Source organism: Filicampus tigris, chromosome 6, assembly GCF_054856515.1.
Source record: "Filicampus tigris isolate MCC_2025a chromosome 6, RoL_Ftig_1.0, whole genome shotgun sequence".
Taxonomy (NCBI): domain Eukaryota; kingdom Metazoa; phylum Chordata; class Actinopteri; order Syngnathiformes; family Syngnathidae; genus Filicampus; species Filicampus tigris.
Genome location: NC_141222.1, coordinates 25,215,686 through 25,231,622, shown reverse-complemented (window position 1 = coordinate 25,231,622; position 15,937 = coordinate 25,215,686). Strand labels below are relative to the sequence as shown.

Here is a 15,937-nt window from a genome sequence, read left to right as displayed (position 1 = left end):
TAGGCAAGGCATGGCAGTTTTATTTATACAGCACATTTCAAACAAGGCAAACTCGATGTGCTTCACACAAGACAAAACACCTACAAGCATTTACTAACACAATAGCTAGCATAATTTTATGCTCAACAAACTTAAAACACTAGATATAAAAAGTCTTCACATCCCTGTTCAAAATACAAGACTGAGATAAATCATTTCGTTTTTTTTTCTTTTTACCACTAATGCGACCACCTGTAGAACGATTGGAAAAAAAAAAAAAAAACATTTGCGAGGGAAGTAAAAATAATCACCTGGGGTAATGTGGTTTCACAAGTTGTACACCCTCTTATGTGGCTGTGTTCATAATTCGCCAATCACATTCAAATTGGAGTCAACACACACATGCCGCCATTTAAAGTGCTTCTGTTTAACCCCGAATAAAGTCCAGCTTTTCTTTTCGGCATTTCCTGGCGATCAACGTCTTACAGCAAAAGTCCCGATCTGCAGACAGTTTCCACAGTATCGGAAAGCTGTCATTGTTAGTCGGTATCAGTCAGGAAAAGGGTACGAAAGAATTTCAGAGTTAATAATAATAACATGGAATGCCGTGAAGAAGGTCAACATCAAGTGGGAAAAAATACGGCACAACTGAAAGAACAACAACAACAAAAACACACTTGAAAAATCTCCAAAGAGCATGTGAGGAAGCGTGTTATGGACTGATGAAATCAAGGCTGAAGTTTTGGGTTGTAAACTTAAAAAAAAAAATTTTTTTTTAAAAACCGTTTGGTGCAAACACAACACTGCTGGTCCCCAAAGGAACATCATACCAAAGTAGTGTATGGTGGAGGAAGCATCATGCTTTGGGGCTGTTTTTCTTCAGCTGGAACTGGGGCCGTGCATAAGGAATTATAAACCAGTTGGAAATAGCAAAAATCTGAGGAAAACCTTACTAGAACATCTGAACGTTATTTGGGAGGCACTTCAATTGTTGGCAGTTGACTTTGAATGCGATTGGATAATTCTGAACGCAGTCACATCCCCAGTTTACACAATATCTTATTTATTGATTTTTTTTTTCTAGCCCTCTCCTTTTTTTTTTTTTTTAGTTGAGACTCATTTTATCCACTGTGGATATAATATACATAACATTCTTATTAAAAATATGAATAATCCTAATTTTTGAATGTGTGTTTGTTCTCTCCAGCGTTCTGTACGGCAATAAAATTACCGAGATCTCCAAAGGGCTGTTTGAAGGGCTGTTTTCTCTGCAGCTATTGTGAGTAGACGCGCATGCACACATTTTTTTTTTATTTGCATGCAATTGATATTCGGCTGAAAAGTGCTCATTTTGTTGAAAAATCATCACAGCTGACCTGAGGAAACATTCGTGGGAGAATAATCACAGGAAAAGCAGTCATTGTCATTATTCGCCGACGTTGAATGCACCTTTCCTGTCTTTCAGGTTACTGAATGCAAATAAGATAGCGTGTCTGCGTGTGGATGCCTTTCAGGACCTCCACAATCTCAACCTTCTGTCACTATATGACAACAAGCTCCAGACCATCGCCAAGGGAACCTTTTCATCACTGAGGGCCATACAGACGCTGTATGTGAACAAACTCTTACCCCTGAGCAAAGCAAACTGAGCACCGGTCCACATTTGTAATTATCGAATGCCGAGTAATTTGTAAATCTTTGTGCATTAGGCTCGCCGAAGACCCCAGATTGCACATAGGAGTGAATGTGTGTGTTAAAGGGGAAGTCAACGCGAGCATATTTTTTTCAAGAATAGGTTCTATGCAAGCCCACTAGTTGAAACACGGCATTCTGATAAATATTGCGTTTGTGGAATAAGTGTTAATCCACTTGTTTTTAGCCATCTCCGGGGGCGGCCATTTTGTCTTCTGTCGACTGAAAATGACATCACAACCGCTCACAACGACCAATCACGGCTCAGATTCAGAAAACAGGTCAGCCGTGATTGGTCGTTGCGAGCGGTTGTGATGTCATTTTCAGTCGACAGAAGACAAAATGGCCGCCCCCGGAGATGGCTAAAAACGAGTGCATTTTGCTGCTTAACTTATTTTCCACAGACGCAAAATTAATCAGAATGCCGTGTTTGGGAGGAAGTCAACTCTAACATTTTTTTTTTTTTTCCAAGAGTATGTTTTATGCAAGCCCACTAGTTGAAACAAGGCATTCCGATTAATATTGCAAAACCCCCCCCGTTCTATTTCAGGGGGCGGCCATTTTGTCACCTCTGTCAACCGAAAACGACATCACAACTACTCGGGGCTCAGATAGCGACCAATCATGTCTCAGCTTCAGAAAACAGGTGATTGGTCGTTATCCGGGCCCCGTGGGTGCGAGACGTCCTTTTCACGCAATCGCGAATCACTACTCCGTATCAAATATGAAACGCAAACCCTCTGGATGCTTTGTGCTTGTGCAATGTAACACAAGTACCCGATACCATGATTCACACACCTGCGTGTGCGTGTTGCAGACATTTAGCCCAAAACCCCTTCATCTGCGACTGCCACCTGAAATGGCTGGCCGACTACTTGCAGGACAATCCCATCGAGACCAGCGGCGCCCGCTGCACCAGCCCTCGGCGGCTCGCCAACAAGCGAATTGGGCAAATCAAGAGCAAGAAGTTCCGCTGCTCAGGTAGGAACCAAGGCGCCGCGTGAGCCACCCCCGGGGGGGGGGTTCCTCCTCCTTCCTCTGACTGAACATTCACCCACGCACACACGGGCGCTCACGATATCCAAACTGACAAGCTCCCGTCTTGCTCTTGCTTTCACACTGTGTCTTCCTGCTTGGGATTTCCGTCCCCCACCACCGCCCCCTCCCACCCAGACTTTTTGGTCCCAACATACACACACACACAAACTCGCACCGAACACACACAAAGAAGCAAAGTGTACTTTCTTGGAATCCACACTTTTGATTGGTTGTGTTGTTTTCCTTCGCTTTGACTCTGTCTTTGTTTCCTTTGCAATAGCTAGAGAACAGTATTTCATCCCAGGTATTGTACATCAAGCATGCGTGTGTGTGTGTGTGTGTGTGTGTGTGCGCGCGTGAGTGAAGTGCGTGCGTCAATCCGACGCGGCTAACGATATGCCCTCACGCTTTGGAGTGCCGTGCTTTCACTCACAACTTTGAAATGCTTCACGCGGCTGTGCCGATTTTCACACAACGGTCGGGTCATCACGTGTACACGGGGACGGTTTGAAATTGCGTCTCTTCCCCACTAAAAGATGCATCCTGTCCACTCATTGCCCATGTGGCCTTGCACTTTCTTTCTTTGGCAGTCAGCTGCTAATTATCTGATCAGAAGCCTGAGAGAGAAAAAAAAAAAAAAAAAAAAAAAAACACACTGGCGCTTCTGTTCCTCAATATAGCGATGGATAAGCTAATCGGCATTTGAGTATGTTCAAATCGTGAATTGTTATAAAAATGATGCCAATCTATTCCTTTTATGTTGTGTTTTGGACATTTTTATTGCACAGCACTTTGAGTTGCATTTTTTTTTTTTTTTTGTATGAAAAGTGCCATATAAATAAATTTGATTGAATTTGATTGATATGAAACGGCCGCTGTTAGCCATGGCCTCGTGCACGGACACTTTTTTTTGGGGGGGGGGGGGTGAAGTGTAAGGACGGAAGGGCTATAAAAGGACAGGGACGGACAGAGTCGGAGGACGGTAATTTTTATGAATAAGAACGGAGGGACGATGACGGAAAGGTGCACAGGTCGGGAACGGCAAAAAAGTGCCCATTTATCATTCTTATTATTTATCATTTATCATTCTTATTATTATTTATTTTTCTGTTTTTTTAATTATTATTATTATTATTATTATGAAAATCATCTAAAAAAAGTTTACTCGCATCTCTGATTTAAACATTTTATAAAAATGTGTTGACCAGCTTTATCCAAACAGTACTGTTTTCTTTTTTTAAATCATTACCTGATTCATGCGTTCCTTGAGAGGGAGTGCTGGCCCCTGATTGGTGATTTTCTTTTTTTGGAATATGAATATCATATCAAATGAATACTTTACTATCCTTTTCATGTCCATCCACGCATCCCCGGAGCCTAGCCCAGCCTCTTTGGATTGATGGGCGGGGTCAAGGGGCGTGGTGGCCATCGAGAATTTCGGGAGTTTACCGAACGGGCCGGTCGACCGTTTTAGAATGGCATCCATTTTTTCAAAAGCTTAACTTTTACTGCCCTCAAACAATTTCTGTGCGGAAGGCAAGTCACAACGCATGGAAGTATGTGCATTTTTTTTTTTTTTTTTTTTTTCCAAATACCTGCATTCGTGTGACCTTTGACCTTACACTTGAACGCGTCGGGAGATGATCACATCCATGGCGACCGTTTGATTTGCCAGCTCGGCATGTCAGACTCGGCGCGCGTCGCACGTGGACCTGCGGCGCGAGCGGGACAAACTTTATTAACCGGCGGCCCACTTCACAGGCGCAAATGAAAAGACGTCGCGGCGGTGTCTGTTTTGTCCGCTGTGCAACATCAAAAGGTCACCCGCTTGCCGTGCGCAGATGGCTGCTGGGAAATATGCAAATCCGACATCAGTTGCGGGGGGGGGGGATGCTGCCGGCCGTCATTACTGCAGCAGCGCGCGTGTGCGTGTGCGTGTGTGTGTGTGTGTGTGTGTGTGTTGGGGCGCGAGCGTGTGTGATCACTGCAGTCATTACCGTAACTCTGAAGCCGGCCGGGGGACGGAGGTTTTAAAGCGCAGATACCACATGGCGAGAAAAGATGAATATCTGAAGATCATCGTCCGTTTAAAAGTTGACAACGTTTTCATACAGCTCATTAGGATTCCAAATCCTTACATGCGGCACAATAGATTCCCTTGCTTGTTAAAGAGAGGAAATCAACCCAAACACATTTTTTTTTTTCAAGGATATCTTCCCAGCAGGCCCGCCAGTTGAAACACGGCATTTTGATTAAGACTGCGTTTGTGGAATATGAGTTAAGCAGCAAAATCCAGCCGTTTTTAGCTAGCTCGGGGGGGGCGGCCATTTTGTCACTTCTGTCCACGGAAAATGAGAAATCACAAATGGTCAGGGCTCAGATAAGGACCAATCGCGGCTCAGCTTCACAAACCAAGTCAGCCGTGATTGGTCGTGACCTCAGCAACTGTGATGTCATTTTCAGTCGCCAGAAGTGACAAAATGGCCGCCCCCAAGACATGGCTAAAAACGGATGGATTAACTGCTATTCGACAAACAATAGTCTGGATGTTGTTGCTCATTTCTCTCTGGTAACTTGTTAAAAGCTGTACATGGCTTGCGTGGAAGTATGAGTGGATGAGTGGAATGGACTCTTATCTCAAGTTTGGAATGAAAGGCAGCTGTTCATGGGATGGAATGTTTTGTTTTTTTGTGGTTGGAGAGCAAGCAAATGAGTGCGTTGGATGTCAGTGTCGCATTTTGCCAACACGCACGCTCACAATTCACACACGAATTCCCTGAAAGCCAAATAAGAATGAATGGATGGATGGATGAAAATCCCTGCCCGTGAAAAGAAACCGCGGGCCAAACTTTCTTTTCCCTCCGCTTTTGATCAGTTTTCTGCCTCCTGCTTGAATAAATAAGTAAACTCCCTTCTTCTCTCCCCTGGACTGCCTCTCTCACACACTCAGGAGTACGCCACGTGGGCTGTAAGTAACACGCGCGCGCAAAATAGACGCCATTTTGCGTCCAAACGCACCTTACTCCCTCCTTTGACCCGACCCCTGTGCCCCCCCCCCCCTTGTACGTCTCTCAACAACAACAACAACAAGGAGACAGTGGCCCTGACACGCAGCGGTTGATCTGTTTCCGTGTGTGTGTGTGTGTGTGTGTGTGTGTGTGTGCGTGTGTGCGTTCCTAGAAGACTGAGCTTCTCTTGGTTTCAATGGTGCTGTAACTCTCCTCCCACTCCCGCAATCACTTTTACTCCCTGTTTCTTGTGTCTGTCAACCCGGACGTCGTCTCGCGTTCCGCGTCCCCTGCTTTTTATTGATCGGTCCTCATTTCGGCTTCCCCCCCCCCCTCCCTTCTTTCTTTCATTCCATCCCCTGGATGAAGGCAGCCTCCTCTATTTTTCTCAATAAAATTCTCCTCATTCCTCAGTTTTCACCTGTCATATTTCTTACTTGAGATTGCGGTCCACTTGTGTCTCGTCCTTTGCCTCCGACATGCCTTGAACTCCTTTCCTTTGCATTTGTACCAAAACTGACTGGCGTCTCCTCCCATCGCTCTTTCCTTTTACAAGACGATTCTCACAAGTTTGGTCGAAAAACAAATAAGCGGAGATGACGGCGAGATTTTTCATGGCTGCCATGATGCATTTTTGTCCTTACTTTTTGTAAACAGTTGGCTTGGCAATAACACAATTTTGGGTCCAAAATGGAGTCATCCACTCACTTTCTGCGGAAAAACAACCCCCAAAATGGGTAGTTTTGAACAACATGCAAGAAGACGGGTCAAACTGACCCAATTAGTCAATCGTTATTTTTAACCCAGCTGTTTTTAAGTAAGTGCACTTGTTGAATTCAATTCAATCGAATCGACATAGCAGCATCCTTTTTGGCACCGTATAAATAATTGTCTTCATAAACCTCTCGGTTGAGGTATGTCCATTTGTCCTGTAATGGTCTTATTGTGTTTGTAGGGATGTCACGATTAATCGAAAATCCATTTTCAATCAATTCGCCCAGATCAATTGGTTAATCGATTTGATAAATCGATTGATGAAAAAAAAAAAGTTTCAAGTCGTCATTTGAATCAAACCAATTAATCGATTTATCACGGTTTGATTCAAATGACGTCTTGAAACGTTTTTTTTTTTTTTTTCATTCCAGGTGCATAGCACATTTTGAAAGTGTAGATCAAACAAAGCGCTTGCGCCAAACATCATGGCGTATTGCATTTGGGGTTGGCTGCAGAACCACACTGGCGCAAAGAGACAAGCATGGCAGCGATTTTTTAAAAATGGAATCGAAAATCGGGAACTGAAAATGGAATCGAATCGGGGCTTGAGTGAATCGTTACAGCCCTAGCGTTTTATTATGTTGTGTTTACTATGAACTGGAGGCATGACACCAGTTGTACCCAAAGCATCCCTCAGGGGTCGAAAAAATTGGCCTCGTGACACAAATTTCTGTGCGGATTTTTTTTTTAATTTATTTTTTTTATTTGGAGCAAACTTTGTGGGAAATGACTCTTCCTTTCCTCTTCCTCCCCCCGATCCTCGCTCGCTGCCACTACCCTCCCCACCCCCGTGTTCCGGCGGAGGAGCAGTCAGTCAGCGGGTTGTTCCTTTGTGCTTGATCTAACCATGTGGCTGCCAGGTTCCTAAAAGTGGAACATGGTTCTGTCAAGCACCATGGAACGGCACTGCCAATCCCTACAGCATGGCCAAGATGCAAGACACAGCAATGTGTCAACTCTGTGTGTGCGTGCGTGCGTGCGTGCGTGTGTGCGCGTCCCGTACGAAAACGAGCGCCGGCGTGCGCCAGCGCTTTGAATTGCGCCCCCTGCGTTTGACAGGAAAAAAGAGCATCCCTCGTTCTTGTGGACTTTTGAGGCCACGGCCAGCAAACGGCGAGCGGGGGGGAGGGGTTGGACCCTGGCGCGGCGAACGCGCCGACAGTTCGGTGACGCTGGCCTTGTGATTGTCACCAGGTACGGAGGATTACCGCAGCAAGCTGGGAGGGGACTGCTTCGCCGACCTGGCCTGCCCCGAGAAGTGCCGCTGCGAGGGCACGGCGGTGGACTGCTCCAACCAAAAGCTCGCCAAAATACCAGACCACATCCCTCAATACACCGCCGAACTGTGAGTCACTTCCTGCCGCCGACGGCCGAGCGCATCCATCAGCGTGTGGCTTTACCAAGAGATTGCATCAGCCTTCATCTCCGTCTCCTTCTGTGGTTCTCCGCTGAACATATTCTCTCTCTCTCTCTCTCTCTCTCTCTCTCTCTCTCTCCCTTCAGGCGTCTGAACAACAATGAATTTACTGTCCTGGAGGCGACAGGGATCTTCAAAAAGTTACCCCATCTGAGGAAGATGTGAGTCAGCGAGGCCTAAGTGGAGCGCCGTCGCTATACGCAAGTCACGTTCGGGTCATGACGAGAAAGGGGTCGTTTTTGCGGAGGGTTCACTCCCTCGCCAGTCTCGAATGTTGGCCCCAGCCTGGAATGTCTCACGTTTCTTTGGTCTTGTCTTTTGCTCTTCTTCCTCCTGCACAAGTAACCTGAGTAATAACCGCATCACCGACATCGAGGAGGGCACTTTCGAAGGAGCTTCGGGGGTCAATGAGCTCATTTTGACCTCCAACAGATTGGAAAATGTACATCACCGCATGCTGAAGGGACTCGGTGGCCTGCGCACGCTGTGGGTATACGCGCGCGCGCATGGTTGCATTTGTGAATACACCATCTGGATGGAAGTACTGACGTACAACTCTTAATCAGTTCAATTATGAAAGGATGGACCTAGTTCCAAACTGAACTAGAATTTTACCTTACTGCGATTATGTCATGTATGATGGGACCCCTCAAAAAGTAGGTGGGAGATCGTAATGGTTTTCGTCATATTAGAAAATGTACCAAAAGACATTTTGGGCAATTGTATACTTTTGCCCGTTTCTGTTCCCAATGCACAAAGCAAAGTCCGTAAAGTCTGGTTTGGATGAGTTTGGGGTAGGAGATGGGATTAGTGTTTATCTGGGATGGTCTACAACAGTCGTTTTTAAAGTACAATATTACGCCGACCAAGCAGGCTCCCTCTAGTGGTATGTGGAAAAAAAGAAATCACTGAATTCAATGTTCAAGCTGGTCATCATGTGCATGATTTTTTTTTTTTTTTATTTCTTTACTTTTGTTCAGTATTCGGTATAGTGTTTTTGCATTTATTTTTTTACAAACAGTTTTCAAACATTTATTTAGGTACATTTTTTTTTATTTAAAAAAAAATCACAGAAAAATTGACACACAAAGTTGTGCAATGAATTTTAATTAGCTTTCAGGGGTTCATTTGAAATGTTTTTTTTTCTGTGTTACTGTTCAGCCGAATAGAAGGAAGAAGGTCAAACGGTTGTTTGGGGATTGTAGTTTATTGTATTACACAATACCGACGAACCTTTTTTTTTATGTCTCATCCACAGATACTCAGTATATTTGATAGGGGAAAAAAATAAAACTAATACTCAAAGTAATTACAAATAAACAAAAATGAAGCATTTAAGAAAAAAAAAAACCTAATAAACCAATGCAATAAAAAAATGCAAATTAGCTATCATGAAAAATCAACCAAACTAAAATTATTACAACCGCGGAATGGAAACACCACAAAATGCAATCGGAAAATCGAAAATCTTCCTAGAAGAGTGGACACGATTTTCATCCATTTTGACTTCCGGTACGTGTACTTGCTTGGAGTCCCGGTCAATTAACGATATTGTGTAGCAAATCCAGTCGGAATATTCGATGGTGGGAATGTTTCGTCAGCCATTTGAACTGTGTGTCGTTGTTTGTGTCTGGCGCGTGAGTAGCATGCTGCGGAGCAATCGCATCAGCTGCGTGAGCAACAGCAGCTTTGTGGGTTTGAGCTCGGTGCGTCTGCTGTCGCTCTACGACAACCAGATCACCTCCATGAACCCCGGCGCCTTCGACACGCTGCACTCCCTCTCCACTCTGTGAGTACCAACCGGAAAAGTCCCCCCCCCCAAAAAAAACAAAACGAATCCGAGTCAATAAATGCATGACGGGCCACCTTGCCATCTCCAGCAACCTTCTGGCCAATCCGTTCAACTGCAACTGTCACCTGGCCTGGCTCGGCGATTGGCTGAGGAGGAAACGCATCGTCACGGGCAACCCTCGCTGCCAGAGTCCGTACTTCCTGAAAGAGATCCCCATCCAGGATGTGGCGGTTCAAGACTTTGCTTGCGAAGACGGTAGGACGGAGCCAGAATTGATCGGCATATCGGGCGGATACTCTTTATTAGCTTGTTTCTCATTTCCATGACATTGGCACCCAGAGTTGGGAAGATTGCTTTGGAAATGTAATCGCTTACAGTTACAAGTTACAATTACTTTCAATAGTTTCTTTTGATTACTCCCCATCCCTGGTGCTACTTCGATTTGGGATTTTTTTTTTTTTTTTTTTCCACAAGCCGTAGTTGCGATCATTGGATTCATTTACTAGTTTGGTCCGTAACATCCATGAGAAAATCGGCAAAAATGCGGATCTTTGTTTTCCAAAGTAAAGATGTTTGCAAATATTTCTTTTGGAAAAAACACAAAAGATAATCATTTGGCTTTCATGCAGGCTGAAATTCCAAGCATTTGGATCATTTTCAATTAAACAAGGTCTTTAAGTGAATAATCCATAATAGGAAAAATTAACACTTAATTTGATCATCGATTAGTTATCGATTAATGGAATTATTGTTGCTCCGCTACTGTAGTATGTACACTGAAAAAAATGGAGCATTGAATTTATTCACTTTTATTTCGTCAAGTGGTTGTATGAAATAAAATGGTCTTAATACAGATGTATTTTGTACGTAGACTTTCATCAACTTAAAAATGTATTTAAATCTGAAAGATTGTATCAACCCACTTGACAAAATAAAATTGACTAAATTCAACACACCATTTTTTTCAGTGTGGAGTAATTCAACTTCATAAAATCTGTTTATTTCTTCCCAGTGCAAGTGCTATTTTTCACAGTTCAGATAATGGATGGATAATAAAAAAATTAGAGGGTTCATTATGACTCACTTCAGACACTTTATAAATTCTAATTTCTAAATTCTTCATGAAAGCATTTTCATTTTTCGTTTGTAGATGGAATAAAACTGCATTTTGAAAATAATACCACTCGGACAATGTTAATTCAAACCGAGCAATATTAACTCGTTCACTGCCAGACATTTTCAGACCCTCTTTTACCCTAAGGTTTGAAAAAAAAAATTTTTTAAATATGAATAACTTCCTGGGATTGAATGGCCGGACTGTGAAAAGACGAGTAAATTCGTCAATGGCAGTGAATGAGTAGTAACAGGAAAACTGGGGGATGTGTTGGATTCCTTATCGTCCCTCCAACTCCAAAACACACAGGTCACCCTTGTGTGTTAGTTCCGTTTTGATAAAGTTAGGACACTTTTGTCATTGCACACATTGCAAATAAGTAAACGTAGAAACAACTGTACAATTGTTGCGGCACCAAGTTTGTGTGTAAGATTTGTGTTGAACAAAGCCCTCGTCCCCCCCCCCCCCCCCCCCCCCCCCCCCCGACTCAGGCAATGATGACAACAGCTGCTCCCCGGCGCTGAGGTGCCCCGCGGAGTGCTCGTGCCTGGACACGGTGGTGCGTTGCAGCAACAAGGGCCTCAGCACTCTGCCCAAAGGCCTGCCGAAAGAAACCACCGAGCTGTGAGTCACTTCGCCGAACGTATATTGCAGGTTTTGCAACAGGCACGTTTCATCGGTCAACCCGGTGACATTTCATGAGCGCAGTGCCGATTCGGTTTGGATGTTGCTCTACTCTATTCATTCCACCCAAAATGACACATAATGTTAATTTACAGTCTTGAAAGCGGGAAGTCAACCCAAACATATTTTTTTTCAAGAATGTGTTCTACGCAGGCCCACTAGTTTGAAACAAGGCATTCTGATAAATAAGAGTTAATCCACCTGTTTTTAGCCATCTGTGGGGGCGGCCATTTTGGCACTTCTGTCGACTGAAAATGACATCACAACTGCTCAGGCAACGACTAATCACGGCTGACCTGTTTTTTGAAGCTGAGCCATGATTGATCGTTATCTGAGCCCTGGGTAGTTGTGATGTGATTTTCAGTCGACAGAAGTGACAAAATGGCCGCCCCCTGAGATGACTAAAAACGGGTGGATTTTGCTGCTTGAAGGGGTATTCAACCCAAACACATTTTTTTAAGAATATGTTCCCAGCAGGCCCACTAGTTGAAAGACTGCGTTTGTGGAATATGAGTTAAACAGCAAAATCCACCGTTTTTAGCTAGCTCAGGGGGCAGCCATTTTGTTAGTTCTGTCGACTGAAAATGACATCACAACCGCTCAGGGCTCAGGTAACGACCAATCGTGGCTCAGTTTCAGAAAACAGGTGAGCTGGTGATTGGTCGTTACCTCAGCCCTGAGCAACTGTTGACAGAAATGACAAAATGGCCGCCCCCACAGATGGCTAAAAACCAGGGGAGTAACTCTTATTCCACAAACACAATATTAATCGGTGTTTCAACTAATGGTCCTGCATAGAACACATTCTTAAAAAAAAAAAAGGTTTGTCTTGACTTCCGCTTTAACATAAGCGATTAATATTGTGAGTTGATAAGAGCAGGGCCGGATTTCAGCTTGATGCATGTGTGTGTGTGTGTGTGTGAAATCAAGCTGGAGAGACGCTACCTGAACTCTAATAGGATGCCTGTGGGAATATTCAACTCCGGTGTTTATTATGGCTCGTGCTGAAATGACTGCAACACTCTGCTGGAGATGAGGAATTTCCCACATGATTAAATAACGTTTTTTCTTCCTTCTCATTTGCTGCCGCTCTTCCTTTTCCTCTGCCTCTTTTTTTCCCTCCATCCGCCTGTCAAGGTACCTGGATGGCAACCACTTCACTCAGGTTCCCGTGGAGCTCTCTGATTACAAACACTTGACGCTCATGTAAGTGTCAGTGCTCGCATTCCGCATTTGCGCGCGCGACTGTGTGAAAAAAAAGAGCATTATGGGATTGCGCATTTGCTGAGGCGCGCCTTTGACAAGAACAGCATGTGTGTGTGCGTTTGTGTACTTGTTATTGTTTTCCTTTTCAGTGATTTGAGTAACAACCAGATCAGCACGCTGTCCAACCACAGCCTCAGTAACATGTCCGAGCTGCTTACCCTGTGAGTCTGGCTTCAGTCCCTTTGCTCTGTGTGTGTGTGCGCGCATGTGGTTGAAAAATTACATACAGCGTCTTCCGGCTAAATGCTGTTTGCTCAAATCAAGTGAATGTAAAACAACAATCATCTCAGGGGGCGGCCATTTTGTCACTTCTGTGGACTGAAAATGACATCACAACTGCTCAGGGCTCAGATAACGACCAATCACGGCTTACATGTTTTCTGAAGCGGAGTCATGATTGGTTGTTACCTCAGCCCTGAGCAGTTGTGATGTCATTTTCAGTCGACAGAAGTGACAAAATGGCTGCCTCCTGAGCTAGCTAAAAGCGGATGGCTTTCTCATATTCCACAAACGTTAAATTCTCGTTAAACAACGTTAAATACTTTAAATTCCATATTCCTACTCTTTCCCAAAATAAAAATAGAAATGCACAAGAATTTCTCTGTAAAACTGTCTCTGTATTCAAAGCCACGTCATTACTTCTTTGTCAGCCTGACTAACTCCTGATTCTCTCTTTGGCGCATACCGCCACCTGCTGTACATATACAACCGATGCAGCCTGGGTCGCGTTTCTATCTCTGGTCAGCAAAACGGGCATCCGTCAATGATGAACTGTGAGGTCCGTTCGGATTTGAAAAAGTTAGTGATGATTACGCAGATGGACAAAAATCCACTTCCATCTGTGCTTATTCCGTCTTTTTTTTTTTCATATAAGTTGCCCGTCTATCGTCTAACGTCGGCAAAACGAGCGTCCGTCAGTGAGGTCCGTTCGGACTTGACCAAGTTAGTGATGACTACGCAGACGGACAAAAATCCACTTCCATCTGTGCTTATTCCGTTTTGTTTTTTTTTTATATAAGTTGCCCGTCTACCATCTAACGTCAGCAAAACGAGCGTCCGTCAGCGAGGTCCATTCGGACTTGACCAAGTTAGTGATGACTACGCAGATGGATAAAAATCCACTTCCGTCTGTGCTCAGTCCGTCTTTTTCTTTATAAGTTATAAGGATAGACGGAGCGGTCTGTCGGTCGACCGGAATGGCCACCTCTGATAATAACCATGTCAACCAAAGGACTGTGTGTTACTGTGTGGGTCTGTGTGTTTGTGAGGCATTCATATTTACATCCGTCCAGAAAGCGGACAAGAGTGCAACAAAGCATAACAACCCATGCCGCAAATAACGACATGAAAGAATTTTCTCGTCCCATGTCCATGTCTCCATGCCGACGACGTGTTTCATTTGTGTCGTAAGAATCCTGAGCTACAACCGTCTGCGGTGCATACCAGCGAGGGCCTTCGATGGACTCAAGTCTCTGCGTTTGCTGTGAGGATCAACCCAAAGTTAAGCTGGAGCGCAGCAACCCAAGCAAGACTTTTCTCACAAAATTCTCGTCCTCAGCTCCCTCCATGGAAACGATATATCACTCATACCAGAAGGAGCCTTCAAAGACCTGTCGTCACTTTCACACTTGTGAGCGGCGCACACACAACGACCACTTCTTTAGCGACAGCATTAAAGCTAATGTGGCTAGCTACATAGGGGAACCCGGTCCACCGTCATCGTCCTATAGAATTTGATCGTGTTTTTATGTTTCCGCAAAATTCAAAATTGGACTGTGATGCGGGCGAGATAAAAAAAAAAAAAATCATACTACAAGAAAAGAGTAATAACATTGCAAAAATAAAAGTGAGTGAATGGCGGAATGTAAACGCAACCGCTTAGCGACCCGCCGTTGAGTAATGTCAAATGTTTTTGAAAATATTTGCAAATAAAAGATTGAGCGTGCGCGTCTTGTGGCAGGGCTCTGGGCGCGAACCCTCTGCACTGCGACTGCCACGTGCAGTGGTTGTCCGACTGGGTGAAGAGCGGCTACAAGGAGCCCGGCATCGCCCGCTGCGCTGGGCCCGGCGACATGACCGACAAGCTGCTGCTCACCACGCCATCCAAGAAGTTCACCTGCACAGGTACGCGTCACACGTCCCGCATAGTCGACTTTCAACAGCACAGCAGCACGTCTAAGGGGAACCCGTGGAACCTATTTGGTAGAAAACACAATCGATTGCTCTGATTATTTTGGATTTTCAAAGCTATTTTTCTCGAGTTGGAAACGAAAGAAATCAAAGTAATCTACTCTCGAGACCACTTGTCACCATAAAAAGGCAAAAGAAAATGTTTCACCTTCTTAACCCTTCATGCATAGTGAACAGCTATTTAAAAGTTGCCTATATTAATTCATCTAAATTTTTAAAAACATTTTTAACCCTTTCATGCATTAATTATGATTTCATGTTGTTATTTAAAAGATAAATATATATTTTTTAGATTAATTCATATAGGCGACAGCAACTTTTAAATAGCTGTCCACTGTAGTGACCACTTTGCATGAAAGGGTTAATAATGGTCATACAAGTGACAAAATAAGTTCAAGTGTAAGTGTAAGTAGTAAAACCTAAAAACGATGTTAAAAACGATTTCACCCAAGTGGAAAGAAGAGTTGATCCCCATTAAAGCGGAAGTCAACCCAAACATGTTTTTTTCAAGAATATGTTCCCAGCAGGCCCACCCACTAGTTGAAACACGGCATTCTGATTCATTTTGCGTTTGTTGAATACAAGTTAAGCAGCAAAATGCACTTTTTTTTTAGCCGTCTCCGGCCGCGGCCATTTTGTCTTATGTCACGGTTGACCTGTTTTCTGAATCTGAGCCGCGATTGGTCGTTGCGAGCAGTTGTGATGTCATTTTCGGTCGACAGAAGTTGACAAAATGGCCGCCCCCAGAGATGGCTAAACTCATATTCCGCAAATGCAATATTAATCAGAATGTTTAGACTAACGAAGGTGCATCGAACATATTATTGCAAAGAATTTTCGGGGGTTGACTTCCCCTCTCTTTAAGGCACAAATTTGCTTGTGAGCATCGTTTTGGTTGAATCTCGTCTTTAGTCAACTAATCCAACAACTGAATGTGAACTTTTTTTTTTTTTTTTTTTTTTTCTGAATCGCTCATGACAATG

At 44.0% G+C, this 15,937-nt stretch overlaps 1 protein-coding gene across 7 annotated transcripts in view; it reads left to right on the top strand.

The window, feature by feature from the left end:
- Positions 1-15,937, top strand: part of slit2 (slit homolog 2 (Drosophila)) — a 101,680-nt gene that overhangs the window by 74,267 nt on the left and 11,476 nt on the right. For 5 of the 7 annotated variants that reach the window (XM_086032909.1, XM_086032907.1, XM_086032911.1 and 2 more), the window contains exons 12-26: positions 1,187-1,258; positions 1,445-1,588; positions 2,489-2,652; positions 5,660-5,677; positions 7,686-7,836; positions 7,995-8,069; positions 8,251-8,394; positions 9,554-9,697; positions 9,789-9,955; positions 11,306-11,438; positions 12,636-12,704; positions 12,854-12,925; positions 14,176-14,247; positions 14,323-14,394; positions 14,725-14,888. In XM_086032909.1, the coding sequence (XP_085889035.1) occupies positions 1,187-1,258; positions 1,445-1,588; positions 2,489-2,652; positions 5,660-5,677; positions 7,686-7,836; positions 7,995-8,069; positions 8,251-8,394; positions 9,554-9,697; positions 9,789-9,955; positions 11,306-11,438; positions 12,636-12,704; positions 12,854-12,925; positions 14,176-14,247; positions 14,323-14,394; positions 14,725-14,888 (1,661 nt within the window). The remainder of the gene's footprint in view (positions 1-1,186; positions 1,259-1,444; positions 1,589-2,488; positions 2,653-5,659; positions 5,678-7,685; positions 7,837-7,994; positions 8,070-8,250; positions 8,395-9,553; positions 9,698-9,788; positions 9,956-11,305; positions 11,439-12,635; positions 12,705-12,853; positions 12,926-14,175; positions 14,248-14,322; positions 14,395-14,724; positions 14,889-15,937) is intronic. The other 2 variants (XM_086032914.1, XM_086032908.1) reach the window with 1 other exon arrangement.